General features: G+C 46.6%; 1 protein-coding gene across 1 annotated transcript; it reads right to left on the bottom strand.

The window, feature by feature from the left end:
• Nucleotides 1-16,957: 16,957 nt before the first annotated feature.
• LOC119324372 (antimicrobial peptides-like) lies at nt 16,958-18,443 on the bottom strand. The gene has a single exon (XM_037598161.1). The coding sequence runs from the start codon at nt 18,408-18,410 to the stop codon at nt 17,202-17,204; it is 1,209 nt and encodes a 402-aa protein (XP_037454058.1). The 5' UTR covers nt 18,411-18,443; the 3' UTR covers nt 16,958-17,201.
• Nucleotides 18,444-20,224: the final 1,781 nt, after the last annotated feature.

The following is a 20,224-nucleotide window of genomic DNA, read 5'->3' as shown; positions in this document are numbered from 1 at the left end:
GGTCGTGGGCCGGTGGGGGCGGCGGGATGGTGTGGGGAGACGGGGCGGCGGCGGTGCTTGTCAGGCGGAGAGGAGAGGAGAGGAGAAAGAGAGAGGGCGACGGCGGGGGCGGGGGCCGTTATCTTATTTTGAAGCGTTGCCGTCCGTGTCGCCTTTGCCATCCGCAAGCTGATGGCAACATACTCTTTGCTGTCTGCTGGCGAACGACAAAGAGGGGGCCCGTTAGGGCTTAACAACCAGTGGGCCAAACACCCTCTTTGCAGTCAGCTAGCGGACGGCAAAATAATGGCTGATGGCAAAGCATTACTTTGTCGTCTGCTGCTGCTTTGCCATCTGCTTTCTCGTGGCTCATGGCAAAGACATTCTTTGCCGTCCACTAGCAGACGGCAAAGAGGTGGCGGTCGGCAAATCTTCTGATTCCAGTAGTGAGTATATATATGATACTACTGACGTGTGCTCCATCGCCTTTACTATTTTTAACAGTGATGGCATACTGGTGGCATCGGGTGTCAACATCAGCAAGGCCATTTTTGCCATGTCATAGCTAGGCTTTTTTGCACTAGTGAGTAAACCAATGATCCAATGTTTTAGGTATTACATAATATATAATGATACTATTATAGAGATATTTCTTATACTATGTGTTTTAGATATCTCAACCAAGATATTCAAGAGTACACACATATATAGACACTATGTTCACTCAAGTGTCACAAATTGATCTTTGAATGCATGCGACTTTTGTTTTTCCTTATGTTCTCACATTCAAGGCTGTTTCGTGTCTATATCTTTTAAATGGGTGATACATCAAAAGTGCATGTTGTTTTGCCAACAATAGACAGTGGATAAGTATATATCACAAGTAACACTTTTATTGAAATTAACAACATTGCAATTTCATTATATCTTAACTAATTTATTAAAATAATTAATTGATAAGATTTGATTCAATGAAAATAAGTATAAAAAATTAGTATAAATGTTAATTTAATTATAGTTTGCCCTATGGCACTAAGTAGTGTTGTGCCGATGTATCCAACTACCTAAGGGAGTATGTAAACTAACGAGTCGGAGTACGTTGCATCGACCAACGGCCGGTGGCCGGAGCCCACCAATTGCTCCAATGCCAATCTCGCACGGGAACAACTTGAAGAAGTGGTCGACATGACAGATGGAAAATGGGATGCTGACCGGTCATGGTAGGGGAAAAGAGGAGCTTGATGTGATGAACCAGACTGGAGTATTCTGGAAGGGCTAACTTCCACGACCATAGCAATCCGTTAAGCATCAACTGATCGATTGATACTTCTTTCACTGCAAAATGGACATAAAATTTATGTTAACTTTGCCCAATATCAGAAATAAAAAACTTTGGCCAATACGCTTTAATTACAACTTGTCAGTACAAAAAACAATACTTGATGAAAGAAATTAGTATTATTAATCTAGTAATGTTGTTTTGGGTGATGAATTCCATTTGTGATATTAAAATCTAACCAAAATCAAAGTAAATAAAGTGTGCAACCACAAAAACATCTAGTTTGGACCAGGCAAACTACTACCTATGTACCAAAATATAAGACGCTTTTGCAGTTCAACTTAAATCGCAAAAATGCCTTATATTTTGGTATGGATTGAGTATATTAGAGGGTAATGGACAGTTACATGTCCAGTTAAGACTGGCCAAATAATTCATCAAACACTACCTAGCATGACAACATTTTTAGCAGTGAGTAGGCATGAAAATAGGTACAAACAGGGAAAGGTCCCAAGGTATCACTCCTCTGAGGATCTAGAGGAAGAAGAGCCAAGTTAACTAGAATTATTCTTAAGTTACTTCCACACCATATCAGATAAAACAAGACTAACAAAATCCAAGAACAAAGTGATAGTGACCCCTCAGGTTCAAATAATGACATGAAGCCAATATATTAATTTGTATTGTACGAGTGCATATCCTTTTCTCTCATACAAATGGACTTGCAACTTGTAGCTGGGTGCCAGGACTCCTAATAAAAGTTATATAATGAATAAATATTCTGTAAATATCATACAAAGTTGTCAATCTAAGTACAAACCTAGATTTTTAACATGGTCAAACGATATAACAGTATGTGATGACGGAAAAATATAATCAGCTTTAAGCTTCAATTATGCCGATTGAGCTACCAATTTCATGACTAGTTGGTTCAAGCTATTTTATTCATGAGCTATTTTCAAATTCAACCTACCACGTAACACTGCAACTATACACTTTATATGATTCTTATACACCCTCAAAAGGCATGAAACAATGATATTTAGTTCAATTATCATACAAACCATTTAACAATATTCTTTGTATTCATTATTATACTCTACGAATGATGGAATAATTGATAATTTATCTTTTGCTAAGTCATACTCAAACCACATATATAGTTTGGTACAAATAATAGTAATGACATGTGTATGTTAGAAAACAAGTTGCTACCATTTTTCTTTTCCGCGAGAAGGGACACACTCATACTTTTTTTTTCTAAAGAAACCCAAAATCATGACAATATAGAACACTGATAACCCATTGGCTATGGAAGCAGAACTAATGGAATAACGAACATAGAGAAAACTAGTTATGACTAATTAATGAATGTTTACCAAGATTATAAACATCACATGCAATTGAGCCACACAAGTATCAGAATGGAACACTAGAAAACAACACTATATGTTTGAGAATTCACCAAGCACTTTAAAGAGCCAACTGATATATACAGTGGTAATTCAGATTGTTGTTTATAACACTAACGAAAACACGTGGAAGACTTCATATCAACCGCTTATAGGAGATGACTTAAACATTTTTATACCTGCATCATGAAGATGTGCTATTATCTGCTGCTGTGTAGACACTTGAGAATGGATGAAACACATGTATGATGTGGGTTTCGGAAAGTTCCTTGCACCTCAATGACCAGAGTGACTCAAGATGCACCATAAAGTGACCGATAGCTGTTCTGAAGAACACCACATTTCGGTCTTCAACAAGCCCTTCTATCGACAGGCTCCTTTTCTCCTCCTCTGTGTTCAAGGACAGTAGCTTGTCCATTTGAATAGTCTTTGCGATCGTCCATGAATTAGCAGCATCATCACCGCCATTCTTCGTCCTCTTCCATAGTTGCGCGTCGGTGCCCCACAGGAAGAGGAATCCAAGCCCATCATCCTGTGCCCTCATAACCCAGAGGCTGTGATTCCCCTGGCCATACATATTCACCGGGAGCTGTATCGCGGCTAGGCTCAGTGTACCCAAATTGAACTCAAGAATGTGAGTCGGATGATCCGGATTCCTAGAAGACAACCAGTAAATGGAATCCCCAACCAGGACACCTGGAATTTCCGTCACTATAGAAACAACAGGTGGGATCGGTGCCGAGATGACACCGCCCCATTGACGGGTCTGCGATGAGTAAACGCAGGCGAGCGCCTGCGTGTGATGCTCGTCGTGGCCTACCAAGACGACCCGGAAATGGCCCTCTCCGGTGCGAAGCACGGCCCCGTTCATCGCGTCGAGGCCCGGAGGTTCTTCCAGGCGGTGCTGGTCGCCGGTGACGGGGTCCCAAACCAGGAACCCTTGCCGGTGTTCCGAGGCGGCGAGCACGAGGCCGTGGCGACAGCTGAATAGTATGCAGGGGAAGTCGGCGACCGGGAAGGGGAAGCGGACGCGGTTGGGGGCATCCAGCGTCGGGACGAAGGAAACGAAGTTGTTGCGGTGCGCGGGGGTGGGGTAGTCGGTGAAGAAGCCGCCGAGGAGGGGCGCGTGGGAGCGGTGCCGAGCGCGGAAGCGACGGAGGAAGGCCGGGTCGCGGGACAGGCCGCGCCAGCGCTTGGAGACGAGGGAAGCGCGCGGGAGGGAAGATGGCTCCGGCGGGAGGCGGAGGAGGATCTCGGAGAGGAGGTCGTCGATCTCCATCCTCTCGCCCTCCTCACTCATGTGTTTAGGGGCTGCGGCGGCAGGCGCGTCGCGGCGTCTGGCTCTGCCCGGCGGCTCAGGTCGGGTCGAGGGCTGGTGGCAGGGGCTCTCAAAACTACTGAGATAGGTATGTTGATTCGTCCGTTCTGTTAGGCTGTGCTGTTGCGAGACTCGCTATTCCGAAGGTGCCGATCGGGCCAGCCTTATCTCATGCGTGCATGCTGCATGCACGGAGCATCACTCACGTAAGAATAGGATCAGGAGACAAGTAGAAGTGTTCCAGTATACACTAGGAGAAATTAAAGAGAACTTACAAACAAAGGTCATAAATCGGTGGTATGCTCATATTCACGGTAAAACAGTAAAAAAAAACAAGTGTCAGCTTCTCAACACCCAATTTTTTTTGAGCATCAGTACAGACACAAGCGCTCATATACACGCGCATACACTCACCCCTATGAACGCACACACGCACACCCTACCCCTATGAGCACCTCCGAGAGACTGAGCCGGCATATCATCTTGAGATTTACGAAGCAACCGTAGGCGCCTCGTCGTCGACGGGAACGTCTCCTCCCACTGAAAGCGCATCGCCGCAAATCCTGAAATAAATTCAGGAATAATGCGAGCACCAGGATTTGAACTCTGGTGGGTTGGGGATACCACTGTCCACCTAACCATCTCAACCACAGGTTGATTCGCCTCAACACCCAATTTCATTCCAAGAATATTATTATACTATACGTATTTCAGTAATCAACTCACACAACACTCCTCTAGACATTTGTTCTCGGATTGTAGCTTTGTCCAAGACTGCTGGAGCTGCATTCTTCCTTCAATAAAACTTGGAATTGTTCATCCTCAATACGCAACTAGAGGGCCGACCATTATGTTCCGGTTACAACTCCACGCCGGATACACTGCTAGCGCCCGACCCATTTTTGTTCTAGGTTCAAGTCCACTCTCGACGTGCAACTACATGTGTGCAACGAGAATTTAATTAGTGGTGTGAGGAGGGTTGTCGGCCGGTTCCATCTCCACATTTAAAGAATATTCATGTATTTTTTCATTTTCATTTTTTATAAAAAGTCAAGAACATTTTCTGAAATTATGAACTTCTAAAATAAATCATGTTTTAGCTTAGAAAAATAATCATGATATTTTTCTAAATTTGTGGACATTTCTTAATTTAAAAAAAGTTTTTAGCTTTTCTGCGTTTCGGTTTATTTTGTTTCTTTTTTTTCCTTCTCTTTTCGCTTCTTTCTTTCCTTTCATAATTATCGTATTTCATTTTTATTTCAATGATTCTCTTCTTTAAGTTTTTTCATTTGATGTTCATATTTTTGGTCATCGCTTACATAAAAAAGTTCATAGTGTATTTTTCAAAAATGTTCGTCATGCTTTAAAACATGCATCATGTATTTTTTTTAGAATGTCAAGCATTTCAAAACATGTTCCCCGTGTTTTGAAATATATTCACCGTGTTATATGAAATTTTTGTTGCATTTTTAAGAACATTTCACGGTGTTTTACAAGTTTTCCAGCCTGTGTTTCAAAAAGGTTTACCGCGCTTTAAAAATGTATCTTGCATATTTATAAAATGCTCATTTTTTATTTTATAAAAATGTTCATCACGATTTTTCAAAAATTATTTACCTTGTTCTAAAATTTATTCACCATTTTTTATTAAAAAATGCTTACTTTCTAACTCAAGTGATTGTTAATATCCGTTTGGTTTGGAGGAAAGCCATAGAAACCAGAATCATATGGTTTTCTGCACTGTTCATCCGTTCGGTGCAAAGGATTGCCTGAATAGTATTCCTGTGGGAAGGGAGATTTTCCTTCACTTTTCACAGGAAAAACAACATCTACTCGGTCGCATTTTCATGAATTTATATGGTATTCCTGTGGGAAGGGAGACTTTCCTTCACTTTTCACAGGAAAAACAACATCTACTCGCATTTTCATGAATTTATTTCAGGACTTACCGAGATGTGCGTTCAATGGTAGAAGACGTTCCCATCGACTATAAAGGCGTCTGGAGCGACATTGTCAGACTCAAGATAATGTGTGGCACAGTCTCTCGGATGTACCCATAGGGATAGGGTGTGCGTGCATTTATAGTGTATGTTTTATGTATGAGCGTCTGCGTTTGTATTGTGTTCTAAAAAAGTTGATTGCTAAAGTTTCTCAGTTTTCAGGACTACATTTCGATGGGCCAACAGTACATTAAGGGTGAGATCAAGAAAAACTAACCAAATTCTAGATAACCGAAAAGTCAAGGCCCATTTTTAGGAGTTAAATAGTTTATCAACTTTACATGCCGAGTCGATTGTTAAGGGCATTTTCAACGGCGACCTGCAAATTTTCTCCTGCATCTGTCCGCGGTGAAAGGGACCAGTCCACGGGCACGGTCTCCTTGACTGCGGATGGATGCGGGAGGCAACCATCCAACGCTGTACACATACATTTCAACAAGTTTTTTAACTAACCGGACAAAATTCATCCAAACACGACGGATTTCATATAAACCAGATGAGATTCACTACATTTTGGAAGGAGTAGGTAAAATTAGTCTACGGTCGGTGCCGGCGGATCTCCACTGTCTTGCCCATGCCCAGCCGTCCACTTGCCAAACTGCCGTGAGCCTCGGAGGTATATGCTCCAGCGCAAAGGGTGGCTCGCTTCCTCATGTTTCGGCAGCACCGCTCATCAGAGTGGAACACCCACGGTATGTTTCAGCCAGATGTGAAGGGGGCAAAGATGGCCTGCGACCGGGCAAGACACCGATTGCGTACGCCAGCGTCGCCTCGGTGGTGGCCTTCACGGGACCCAAGCGGCGTCGGCCTCCCGTGTTCTACTTGTTCTCAATCATGGTCGCGCCCATGGACGTGCTGGCCACCGTTTCATCCATCTCCGTGATGCCAACTTATTTCTCCGCCGGCAGGGTGCGGTTACGCGCACGTTGATGATAGATGGCGCGGTCCTGGGCACAGGAGCAGTGGTATGACATGGCGTCGTCCACGGCAGCCATGATGCCCATGCCACTATGCTCCGCGTGCTCGCTTGGAGCAACTAGCCGCTCCTTAGCAAGTTGGTTTGGAGCGGCGAGTTGCTGAATGATACGCCGGCTTCGAACTTCTCCATCCGCGAGCTGGGTGGATGCCATAGAGATTGTGCAAGGAGGGCAGAAGCCAAAACCGTGTTGTTCATTCCCTTGCTCAGTTAGGTTTTTCTTTTTTTTTGAGAAATCTCGCTGTCTTTATTCATTCAAAGGAAAGTGATCAATTAGGTAGATCTTCTACTAGAAGGGCTGTTTGGCTGAGACATGGATCTGATGAGATTGGCAATGTGTGCCAAGATGATTGTAATGACGGTTGGCATATCAGGCATATATGTATCCCTCGGTTTTCTATTTTACTAAAACTGAAATAATTTTTTTCGATGAAAAAGGAGTTTTATTCCAAATTGATAGAGTTACAGTCGTGAGGCAAAAGATCCTCGATACATGGTGGTCCTAGATGCATCCACACAGCCGTGGTACACTCTACACGACTATAATTAGCCAAGCGGTCAGCGACTCTATTTTGATCCCTATTTAATTTCTGGGGAATAAACTCCCTATCCCTCATCAATGCCTTAATTTCAGCTACGAGATGTCCATAGGCAGAACGAATCAATCCATCTCCTGTCAAACTCGATAACGCTACACTAGAATCAGATTGAACAATCACCGGACAATTGGAGTGTTGTATAGCAAGTGCCATCCCTTGCATAAGCGCATGTATCTCCACTTCTAGTGCATCATTGCAATTGAAAATATACCGGTATACTGCAAAAATAACTGATCCATCATGTCGCCGAAGAATCATCCCTATGGCTGCGGCGCCAGAATCAACTGAAAAAGATCCATCAACTGATAGAGCAACAGAGTCTGTAGTAGGAGGTGGCCAAGGCTTAGGAGCAGGATTAATTCTCACTTTGGCCAAAGCCCAATCAGCAACCGGCATTTTCTCTTTGAGTATTTTACTAAAACTGAAATAATTAACATGGATACTGATGGGATACCCCCGATACCAATGTGAATGTTTTTCTTATGATTTTTCCTCATAACAGAAACTGATTCCATGCTAGATTAGATTTTAGTTACTACGTTTGATTGTCGTTTCTTGACATGTTCTAGTCGTGATCAGAAATCCATTGCTTGCAACAACGAAACTGCTGATATGATGACGTTGCATGGAGTAAACTGCTAGTGAGCAAACAAAAGATTGTGTTACAAAGGAGTATAAAACGGAGTACTCATGTCATCACTTCTGATTGGATTAGATTGATAGGAAGAGTATTTTTTGAAGGCGATGCACGATCTTCCAATACAGAATGCTCGTCTACTACATAGTTTTTTGAATCTCGCAAAAGACTTGCGCTCGCGCTGCCCCCAGGGGGCGGCTCGGGCGAACCCTAGCCGCCGCTGCCCCCAACCCACCCCGAACCATCCTTCCCCGCCGCCACCGGAGGAAGCCGGCGAGCAAAGCTCGTCCGGCGGACGGCGGTGGCGGGCTCGCCCTTCATCCTGGGGGCGGACTCGGACTGCGCGCGACGGCGACCCTGGACGCCAGGCGTTGCGGTGGAGATCGGAATTCGGAAGCTGGAGCGGCGGCTCCAGGCTTTTCGGCGGGGCTATGCCTCAATGGCTGGCGGGGCAGCGTGGTGGCCAGCCATGGCGCGCGGTGGTGGCGGATCTGGGCGCCCTCTGCCCAAGTTCGTCCTGTTGTGGGTGGTGGCGGCTCGTGGTGTCGTTGGTGCCTGGCTGCGCATCCGGGGCGGTTCTCCACTCCGGCGAGTGGAGGTGGTCGTCGGCACGGCGGGCGCGTCGGATCTGGGTGTGGCCAGATCTGTGGCCGGCGTTGTCGGAGTGGATTCTAGCGCCAGATCTGGCCGCAGTCATCTGACCTTGATCGGCGGGCTTCTCTCCTGCGGGTTCCTGACGGTGCCGGTGTGGTTGCCGGGACCCCGACCGCGGGAGAAGCTGGTGGAGGAGATCCAGATTGGGGGAAACCCCTTGGTCGGCCCCGGCCGCGCCGACGACGACGCTCAAGGGCGCCGATTTTCTTGTTGGAGACGTCGGTCTATGTCTGCTCCTTCATTTCCCCCCATTCTGCCTCTCGGGTGAAAAACCTAACTACGGTGGGCGGCGGCGGCGTCTTTGACGCCATGACCTTCCCGAAGGCGTCGCCTTGAGGGCTGAGTGGTGGTGGGCACTGTGTGGGTCGTTGAGGGTTGCTGGTGATGGGCACTGCTTCGGGGGAAACCCTAGGATCTGGTTTTCTAGATCGGACGATGGCGGTATTGCGGTGCCGTGTCTCTCTTGGGAGCATCGTTTGTGGAGCAGCGCTGGAAGACACGGGCAGGAGGTGGAGCGGCTCCGTCTTGCACGGAGCTTCGGTGGAGCTGTCAAGTCATGCCTGGCCGACAGGTGCTACGCTGAGTCATGCCTGGTTGGCAGGTGCTACACATGACAGATCTTCCAGAGTCTTCGCGTCTGGACGGACGAGCGCAGGGCGGTGGCGCCGTTGGGCGTCGTGGTGGCGTCGACGGATGTCTGGACTGCCAAGGATGATGCGGATATATCTTCTGAAGATGGGTCAGTGGTTCGATGAAGATGACGGCTTCTAAAACGTGTGCAAGTGATGTGCGCTTTAGGTCTGCTGCACCGGCTGTTAGTCCCGATACGTTATGTGGATATGAGGAGTGAGAGCACTCCTCATTATCGTATTTGTAAGTGTGAGTGGTGGCTTCGGGTGATTTGATGTATGTTCTTGTCAGACCTTTGTGGAATAATTAATAAAGATGGCTGCATGCATCAATTGATGCAGAGGCCGGGGGTTTAACCTCCTTTTCGGAAAAAAAGGAATAAAAAAAAGCCGTGTGCAGTGTGCTTGTACGAATTTTTGTCTTTCAGCATTCATGCTCATTGAATTTCTTCATGAACATGCATTCTCTTTCATGATTGGTTACAAATGTTGACATGAGCATCAAGAAAGGCGCATATCAGGCATGGTTGGTTATTACAACTCGATAGTTTTTTGTTTGTTTTGCAAATAACTCGATGCTAATATAAGCAAGGGATGGCATGGAAAGCACCCAAAGCTGCATACAAAAGGTACCACTAAGATGGGGGTAAAGGATCTACTGGAAATTCGTGTAAGAAAATGAATAACCAAGCTTCATTTTATATCATGCTTTGTAATTTCCCTTGTCCCTAATTTTCACCACATTTAGTGTCAAAATGCTCTATATCTGTCGACTAACTCAAACAAACTACTCTCATGGGGTTTAGTTCGACTTAATGGTGTGCATCAACTTAAGGACCTAATTAAAGTGAATCGCAGCAGGAGAAGTCATAACAAGCCCCTCTTTAGTCCTCTCCCTCAGCAGATCCTTCTTCCTGCTCGTCCTTGTATATTTTGACAAACAATCGTCCCTCTTGAGGCCGAATTCTTCAGTGCAGAAGTCGCACACTTTCGTGTCGTGCAGAGATATCTCCTTAATGTTCACCGCAACACTTATGACACGCTTGACGTATCTAATGAAGCGGTAGGCGGATTGGAAGCCGTAGATGGTTAGCCTGGCCAGATTCTCAAGCTTGAAATCAGCACCTAGAGATGGCTTCCAGTGCATGCCCCTTTCCTCGCAGTGAGCGTCCCGTGTCTCAGCACCGCACCAGTGATCCCGCACCGAGAGGCACATCTCCTCCAGGGATGGCGCGCCTTCAAGGAAAAACAATGTCCATGCGATGTCGCACCCTTTGGGAAGAAAGTCCAGATCCACGCGCCGTAGCTTACCGAGCACCGGGCCGAGCAGTCCCGGGCACTCTGGCACGATCCATACCTGCGATAAATCAGACAAAGAGGTTGGTGAGTGCAAGATGCACATTTGAAAGAAAAATAGCGATTTCTCCCGGCTTCTGCATCACGTGATGCACACAGCCATTTTATTGAACAAAGTAGCAACAAGGTATATATGCAGTTCAAAGCAAGATATAATGAGCAGTACGTTAAAATGTAATGTAAAACAGGAGAGTCCATATTAATTGCTATGTATCAGAGAGGACCTTATATCATATATGTAACACCGATGGAGATGATTGGAGATTTGGAGTGAGTTGGACACATGCATGCACGTACCATTTCGCTTTGAAAATCGAGATGCATGTCGCTAATGGAGGTGAAATTAACGAGCAGCTGGCTTAGCCTGATTTTATTTTCTGAAAGATAAGCATTAGAGAGGCTTAGTTTGGAGAGCTGCGGGACAAAACCGAAAAATAAGGGATCGTCGGCAAAGGCCCAATTATGATAGACCATTCGCCGGAGCTTGGGCAGCCAGCGGAGCTCCACCGTGCGGAATTTGCCATAGAAGATCTCGAGCTCGATGAGGCGGCCGTGCTCTACCCGCATCACCGACTCGACACCGGCGTCGCACTCAAAGAGACGCAGAGACTCCATTCGCCCGCAGGCGGCAAGGATGCTGGAGATGGCGCCGGGGTCGCTAAACCTCAGGTTCTCCAGGTGCAGCCGTGTGAGCCCGGCGAAGGCCTCGGGGCAGGCGCGGAGGAAGGAGTTGAACCGCTTGGCATAGCCGACGAGGTAGCCGTCGGCGCACTTTTTGAAGTCCTCCGTGATGATCTTGAACTCGGCGGCGTCCACCCTGTTCGTCGCCATGGCGCGGGCGACGGAGGTGCCGATGGAGATGCAGTCGTCGAGTTGCAGGAAGAACTTGAGCTTCAGCTTGCGGATGGGCATGTTCGGAGGCCTCTCTTCAAGGATCTTGCGCGTCGCGCGGGCCACTGAGCCGTTTGTCCGGGCCAGCTTGGTCCTGGTCACGCTGAGGTCGTCGTCCTCAGCGACGACGGCGGGCAGGAGGGAGTAGACGTCGATGGCGATCCGGGAGAGCATGGCGGGGAGGTGGAGCGTCCGCTTGGAGAGGAGGCAGGTCCTGACGGCGTCCAGCGCGCACACCCTGTCGAGGATGTTGAGCAGCACGTCGTCCGGCAGCTCGCTCAGCCTGTCGTCGACCCCATTACCGCCACCGCCAGTTTCTTCATGCACCTGCATGCATGCAGCCAGGGAGATACGACGTACGATTATAGATTAGATTCGCTGAGTTGCATGATATCTGAGGGAGAATTAACGAGAACAGAACACAAGCAACGATCAACTTACATCATCGTTGCTGTGGAGACCATTATTATTCATGGTCATCTGGTCGACTTGAGAAGGGTGTTGCCGGCGACTAGGGCCGGCGGCGGCCAGGGGGTACGTATGTCCTACTTCCTTGTGCATGCAACCGGCAGAAAGGAAGGAGATGGGCGTATTGCAAGCGGACTCTTTTTAACAAGAAATGTGTGCGCACGTGTGTTTCTTGGACCGTGATCAGAAAATGAACCGTGCATGGTACGATGGATCGAATCGCATTCATCGGGTGTTCAAAAAAAAAACGCATTCATCGGCTGACCATGAATCTTTTAACTTGTGTGCATTTGCCATATCTAAAATCCTTTTGTTTTTACTGCAGCAAGATGCAGATGCCCACAAACACGCACATATACTCACTCCTATGAACGTATGCACGCACATCCTACCCTTATACGCACATAGAAGATACTGAGCCGGCACTACATCTTGAATTTGACAAAGACACAAGCGCTCTCGTACTCTATGGGGACATCTCCTCCCACTGAAGGAATATCGCCGAAAAAGAACGAGCAGTGTCGAAGGGCAGTGCTAAAGTATTATGTAGGCTCTTTTTGCCTCCTGGTCTGTCGGTATGTGAAATCAAGTTTTAAAGGTGGTTATCTTATCCTGTCGTGTGAGTGCTGCCATGCATTGTATTTTAAGCCTCATTTTCGTTACCGGGTATCCCGAGGGGGATCCCCGTCAAATTCCAGGGCTCATGGCCCACGCGGCAAACCAGCCCGTGGAAAAGCAGTAGGTCATTTGGTCGCTCATCGCCTGGGACTTTCTGGCCCGATCCGTGGTGTTTCCCCGGACGATCAGTCCACGACTCGAGTCCCCGGGGAGCAGGGACGGAGCCAGAATGAACGCATGGAGGGGGTGAGTTTGCTCATGGAGGGGGCAAAGCCCCCCCCCCCCCTTGTCCCCCCTTAGATCCGTCTCTGCCGGGGAGAAAAGCCACGCCTCTGCTTCTCTGACACGGTCGATCCGGGGAGAAAAGCCACGCCTCTGCTTCTCTCACGTGGTCGACCTAGAGCCTAGCGACCCTGGACGTTGCCCCACATCCGCCAACCTCCGAAGAATATAATACAGATTGGGGAAAGTTCCCCTGAATGGAAAGGGATTTCATCTAGCCTCAGAAAATCCCCTGGGGTTTGTTACCCTGGGTTTTTAGGTTGCTAAAAGACTAGCCCTTATAGGGAGTACACTATTTTTGAAGACACTAAAAAGGTGAACAAACTCATGGTTCTTGTGTCACTCTGTGAAAACTGGAACTTGTATGCCTTTGATATGAGCGACAAGATGATCAACAACATAAACCTTGTTTGCATGTTTCATATGTGAGGAAGCCTACATTGAAAACACGGTAAAAACCATTACTCCCATATTAAACGGATTAGCTATCACGGGTGAAAAGTTGGGTTCTGGAGGATGGACAATTGTACCGAGTGAATGCCCTTTTCAGTACAATCGGGAATTTTCTATAGGCTTGCTCATATGTAAGTCAACACTTTAGCTATATGTTAGTCGCCTGAAAATTGATTTTGGGTCAGTCAATATTTGGCACGTTGATTTCTACTTTAAGATTCGTTTGTTAGTCTTGTACTTTAACATTCATATACCTTTTTTTCTGGGCTAGTCTATGTGTTGTCTTAGACTTTTTCTCACCGACACCATATTTGGGTCAGTCAATTCTTTAACGGACCAAAGCCCGTTCCAGTGCAACATAACCTTCTTCTTTCTCCTTTGTTTTTTTTTTCTGTTTTTTTGTTTTTATGTGTTTTTCCTCTTAGTTGGCTTTTCGTGGGTAGGGATGTTGGATGAGTGTAAATATATACATACAAACACTATATACTATGTGCCAAAATTTCATTATTGTATAATTATTCTTTGCATATTCGAAAAATTGCAATTCCGGTGTGCAAGTTATTTTATTTTATTTTATATTTATTTTTCTTAAAGAAAATACAAACACCCCTAATTCATTCTGTTTCAGAAACTTCATAATGCTTATATTTTTTAGTTTATATTTCATTTTCATTGTACTTTAAGGGCAATTTCAATATCATTAATTCATTATTTTCTTTTATTGTTTTCACTTTCTTTCTTCTTAAATGGATCAATGCCAATAATTCATTCATTTTTTATGCATCCAAGTATAAATGCAAGTACTAAATAGCATGTGTGTAAATTATAGTAGAGTGTGCTATTATTTGCATATTTCAAAAAGTACAATTTTAGTGCAAAGTTGTGCGCAAGTTTTTTAATGTTTTTCTTTTTTTTTTCATTTCTTTCTTCTTAAAGGGTTTCATTCTTTCATGCAAAACTTTATTATTTCAATTTTTCTCTAGTTTTTTTATTTTCTTTCATCTGGAATGGTAATACCAATGCAACGAATTCATTCTTCCATAGAAAACTTTATTTTTATTTATTATTTATTATATAAATTTTAAGTTTTCATTTTCTTTTATTTTGCAAGGGTAATTCCAATGTCACTATTCATTACTTTTGAGAATACACTACTTTTGTAAATTTTTCACTATTATACGCTTATTTTTGCATAGTAACATTTTATATGTAAATTGTGTGCAAAATTTTATTATTTGTTTAATTTTAATTTTAATTTTAATTTTCTTATATGACACTAATTCATTCCTTCTTAGAAAACTTGTTTTTTTGCATAACTTCCACTCATATATGCTTATTCTTGCATATTGTAGAACTGCGCTATTTTGTGTAAATTGCATGCAATTTTTCATTATTTTGTTCATGAACTGATTCATTCTCCATTAGAAAACTTCATTTTTTTTGTTTTTCTTTATTATTATTATTTTGGTCATCAATATCTCCGGGAGCTTCTCTGTTTCCATGGTGCTTTGATCACTCGACCCGCTACCATCACCAGTGTCCGCCATGACCAGAGTCGACGAAAAAACTCACAAAACTCTAATTCTGCGCACACCATATTCCCAGGAGAGAACCGAGGGAGGGGAGAGGGTAAGCAAAAGAGGAGAAATGTCCTGGATCGCGGGATCTATCCGGCCACCAATGAGACTCACGGTGGCGGCATCACCGGAGGGCTGGAGAACCCTAGTCGCGGGAATTTGGGGGAAAAACTGGAGCTCACCTTGATTAGTGATTTCGGCAAATTACACGAACAAGGCAGCTCAACATTTTAGTCCCTCGTCAAGGAGCCTGGTGAATTGCGCGCACTTCGATTCATAAGATGGCCGGGGCCGAGCATATGACGGCCTAAATTGTGGCAGACCCGACGACGCATGAGCCAGATCAGGCCCATGGCATGACGTCGTCATGCGCCGTACACATATTTAGCAATACCAAAAGTATTGATATTCAAGCATTAATCAACCACAACCATCACTGGCTGATGGTACTAGCGCATGACAAATGTGCTTGGCTATTTTTTTATCCCTAATATTTTTTGCTATGATTTATATAGTTGGCGCTAACATTATCATGAAAACCAGAGATTTTATCATACTTAAAGCATCTCTAATAGATAATATAGATTCAAAAATAATTAACATATACATCTTCGAGGGCCCAAAACCAACCTCCAACAGATGATGTAGATGAAAAAAAATTACAACTCCACCTTCAGGAGATGTAAAATACAACACCTGGAGATGCAATCGCGCTCCAACCACCCGACATCCTTCATTTCACTTCCGCCCACCCGCCACTCGGCCGCTCGACGGCTGCCCACCTCCGCCACCGCCATCCGCCTGCCCAAAATTGCCATTGCCGCCCACCTGTCCATCACCGACCCGCCGCGACCCCGCTCGCCTATCCTCGCTGCGTGCCTCACCGCCATAGCGACGACCACCGCCACCGATGATTTCAGCCGCCGATTCGATTCGAAGATTCACCGGAGCTGCTGCTGTCGTGATGCCATCGACGGTGTGGTCGTGGCCGCGTTGGTGCTTCTGCTAGCCGCGGCCTGCCGCCGAAGCTAGGGGACCCGCGTGGTGTCGCGCGACACCGGAGCCACCCGCCGCCCACCCGCCCGCGCGTGGAGCCGCCTCGCCGTGACCGTTGTTCTCTACAGCTTCGCGAACCGTCTGAAGCCACCGCCCATCTACACCTGACCCGGCACCGGCCGATTGCCTCCACCTCACCCGCAACGTGTTCGCGCAAATTCCTCCAAGGTAAAAAAAATCGTGCAAACATGGAGATCTTTTTAGCGGGGTTGAAGACTTGATGGAGGAGTACTGAAAGTGGAATGGCGAAAGTGTCACCTAGTTCATTGTTTGTTTTTTGTATTGTGCATGAACTTTGTTGTATTGTTGTTTCATTTGTTGTTGTGGATTTTATGAATTATGTAATAATTTGAAATCGTGGATAGGTGGAAGTTTAAGTTTGATTTGGGATGTTTTTATTTAAATTATGCAGCTGTACATCGGGCTGTACATTGGCTGTACACAGCTGCGCGGCTGGTTTTACATCTCCAATTTGTATCATCTATTGGAGTTGCACTCTTACATCACCAATATACATTATCTGTTGAAGTTGCTTTTTTAAGATGTAAAATGCCCTTTTTGATTATGTAAATTATACAATACCTAGTTCTACATCTCCAAATTTACATCATCTATGGGAGATGCTCTCACACAGGAGTCCATTTATAATACTTGGGAGGAAAATATAGAGAAAAATTCAACCACATGGCTACATATATATATCTTGACTTCTTGAGTTGAGAGTCACTCAGGTAAGTTCTCGTTTATAAGATTCAGATATTTTGGGGGCTTAATTTCGAAACGTTGGTTATTTTATTTATCACTCATCATCTTAGTTTTCATAGCCTCGTTATATATAGCACATAACTTTCCAGATTGATTCCTCGTACATAGGCTCTCACCAAGGTTGGAGAGCCACTTCTAGTTACCGCAATTTATTCTAGTTCACACATGCACCTACCACGTACGCATAGCAAGATGCAGGACCGGTAAAGAGGTCGAGGATCCTGGAAAGAGCTGGCTACTTCCATCCAGCAGTCACACCTCCTCGAGGATGGCTTCGACCACCATCGCCGTGTCGTGCCGGCGCTCGTCGCCCTCGCGGCCACGCCCGCCGGGGCCGCCGCCACCGCCGCTTTTGCAGTCTCGCACGCACTGCTGCTTCTCGTACTCATGGTGGTATCGCTGCTGGCATTTCTGCTCGCAGCTGCTCCCGCCGTGGCCGTGGCCACCGCCGCCGTGGTGGTTCATCACCTCCTCCTCGTCCTGCTGATGGCTCTGGCACCTCTCGGTGCACTGCCATCTGTCGTACGACCCGCGCGGGAAGCGCTTGCACTGTGCTTGGCAGCGGTCTCCGTGGCCATGGCCACCGCCACCGTGGTGGTTCATCACCTCCTCGTCGTCCTGTTGATGGCTCTGGCACCTCTCGGTGCACTGCCACCTATCGTATGAACCCGGCCGGAAGCGCTTGCACTGTGCCTGGCAGCGGTCTCCGTGGCCATGGCCGCCGCCGCCGTGGTGGTTCATCACCTCCTCCTCGTCCTGCTGGTGGCTTTGGCACCTCTCAGTGCACTGCCATCTGTCGTATGACCCGTGCGGGAAGCGCTTGCACTGTGCTTGGCAGCGGTCTCCGTGGCCATGGCCGCCGCCGCCGTGGTGGTTCATCGCATCCTCGTCCTCCTTCTGCTGGCACTGGCACTTTTCGACGCACTGCTGCCTGTCGTATGACCCGGGCCGGAAGCGCTTGCACTGTGTTTGGCAGCGGTCTCCGTGTTCGTGGCCGTCGTCGTCGGAGCCGAGGAGGCCGGACTCGCCATATCTGCAGCCTTTCATGCACTGCTTTTTCTCCCACCGGTCGTGGTAGTGCTGGCACATCCTCTCGCACCTGCCGTCGGCGTTGCGGCCCTCGTCGAAGCTGTCGTCGCCCTCCCGCTTTTGCTGTCGCCAGCATTCCAGCGTGCACCGCAGCTTGCTATCCATGTCCTCATGGCTCTCGCACTCCCTCTTGCAGCGGTCAGGGATGCCGCCGTCTTCGTCCTGCGGCTCGTGGCCGTGGCGGCGGCGGCGCTCGCACTGCTCCTTGCACTCCCTGGCCTTCCCGGTGTCCTGCCCCGCCTTCCATTCGCAGTCCTCCTTGCACCACCGGATCTCCTCCTCCGTGTCCCGCTCCGCCGCGGAGGCCACGGCCAGGAGAAGGAGCCCGGCGAGCAGGAGACACCACACTACACCACCACCCTTGACACCCATGGCTGCTGCCCTAGCTTAAAACAGGTTGAGGAGTGTGAGTGTGAGTATGAGATCGATAGATAGACATGGAGGGGAGATATTTATGCGTGGGAGCTCGGCGGGGACGTGGCGACGTGAAGGCGACGTGGCGGCATTGCTGCATGGAGCGTGCCCACGTCGCGAGCTTGATCGGTGTGACTTGGCTGGTAGCTTTGCCAGCTTGCAGCTTGCCGGACGCTCCTTACGTCTTCGTTCTAAAAAAAAGCCTGCAGCTTGCCAGGTTTTCAAGAGAGACACGAGTGCATGCGTACAAGAGGGCGTGTAGGTGGAGAAATGGAACGGTGCTGGTGCTGGCGAGCGTGGTAGTAGGTGGATCCCGTCTTCTTCGGCGGCGAGAGGATATCTGGATAACTATAGCAGTAGTAGAGTATCGTCGTCGTGCATCCCCTATATGCATGGGATGTAGAACACCATGGAACGGGAACGCCAGTTGCATGCATGTTTCTATCACACGGCAAAAATATACACTTAGTAACTGTCCCGGCATGTAGAGTTGATATACTACTATTTAGCTCCTAAATGTGCGCCTTAATTTTTTGACCATGTAGAATTTGATTAAGTTTACCTTTAGTGTACTGTTGTCCCATGGGAATGTAGTCCTATCAACTAAGATACCTTTAGCAGCCAACATTCAAGCATTACAATCTGCATGTGCAAAACATTTCTAGTATATGATGACGTATGCATCGCCATTATGTTCTATTTATTTCTACTTCTAGAGTCACACAAATAAGATGTTAGGATCCAACTTGGCATCAGTACACACTTTGACCATCTAAATGGGCTTCTAAGGTCACTAGGTAATTGCCCGTGCGTTGCTACGGGAGCATGTAATCTAGTTGATCTACCATGTATACTTAAGTTGAGAGGATACCAAAACTAAGTTACAGACATAAAAAAAAGAAAAACAAAGCATACTTTCTTCCGCTGATATGAAATACATCAAGGCCCTTTCCAGAGGAAATATTACAGTTGTCATGGATCAGTGGAAGTTATTCACAACAACACACCAAGATTGTGGAACACCAGAATCAAGCCATGCATGAATAAACACGTGAAAAATCCCGGAATTTTGATTCATTTCATGCTTTCATGGTTGCCGTAGGCCAGTGGCATATGCAATTGCGATGTCACGCAAAAATCATTAAAGGAACAAGCTAACAAAAGCTAATGGACAGAGGCCAGCCACGATCCATACTGGAAGGAGGGTCCAATAATGAAGTGATATTGTCAGATAATAAATTTGGCAATGAAATTTTAATATCTACATGAAATATCATATCAAAGGAATTTTTACATGCATCATATATTCATATATAAGATAAAAGGCGACCGATGTTCGCAATACTTACATCGCAAGGCACCAGAAATGGTTGTGCGCCGGTAGCAAAAGTAGTCACCTATGCATCGAGCCGTGCCTCACATCGTCTCCACCACAAGGCATGCCACTGCCGTGTCTGTGTCAGCAACAACTGAATTAAAATTAGATTTGTTCTTCATCGGTGCGCCTGTCACAACAGGCAAACAAACGCTCCAACAGCTACAACAACAAATAGCAACAAGAACAGCAACGACAAGGGTACCATAAACAATCGCATATCATCTCTCTCGCTCCTTGATCAATATCAACTCTAGGCACAAACAGAAGCAGCAGCAGCGTAGCAGCATCAACAATACGAACAGCAGCATCAGCGTAGCGGTAAAATTGCAACTCTCAGCAGGTCTCCCCTGCTCGACACCAGCGTCGCATCGCTCCGTCGGCGCTGCATCTATCC

The sequence above is a fragment of the Triticum dicoccoides genome, chromosome 6B (genome assembly GCF_002162155.2).
Source record: "Triticum dicoccoides isolate Atlit2015 ecotype Zavitan chromosome 6B, WEW_v2.0, whole genome shotgun sequence".
NCBI lineage: Eukaryota > Viridiplantae > Streptophyta > Magnoliopsida > Poales > Poaceae > Triticum > Triticum dicoccoides.
The sequence above is the reverse complement of the archived record's forward strand: the minus strand, read 5'-3'. Positions and strand labels throughout refer to the sequence as shown.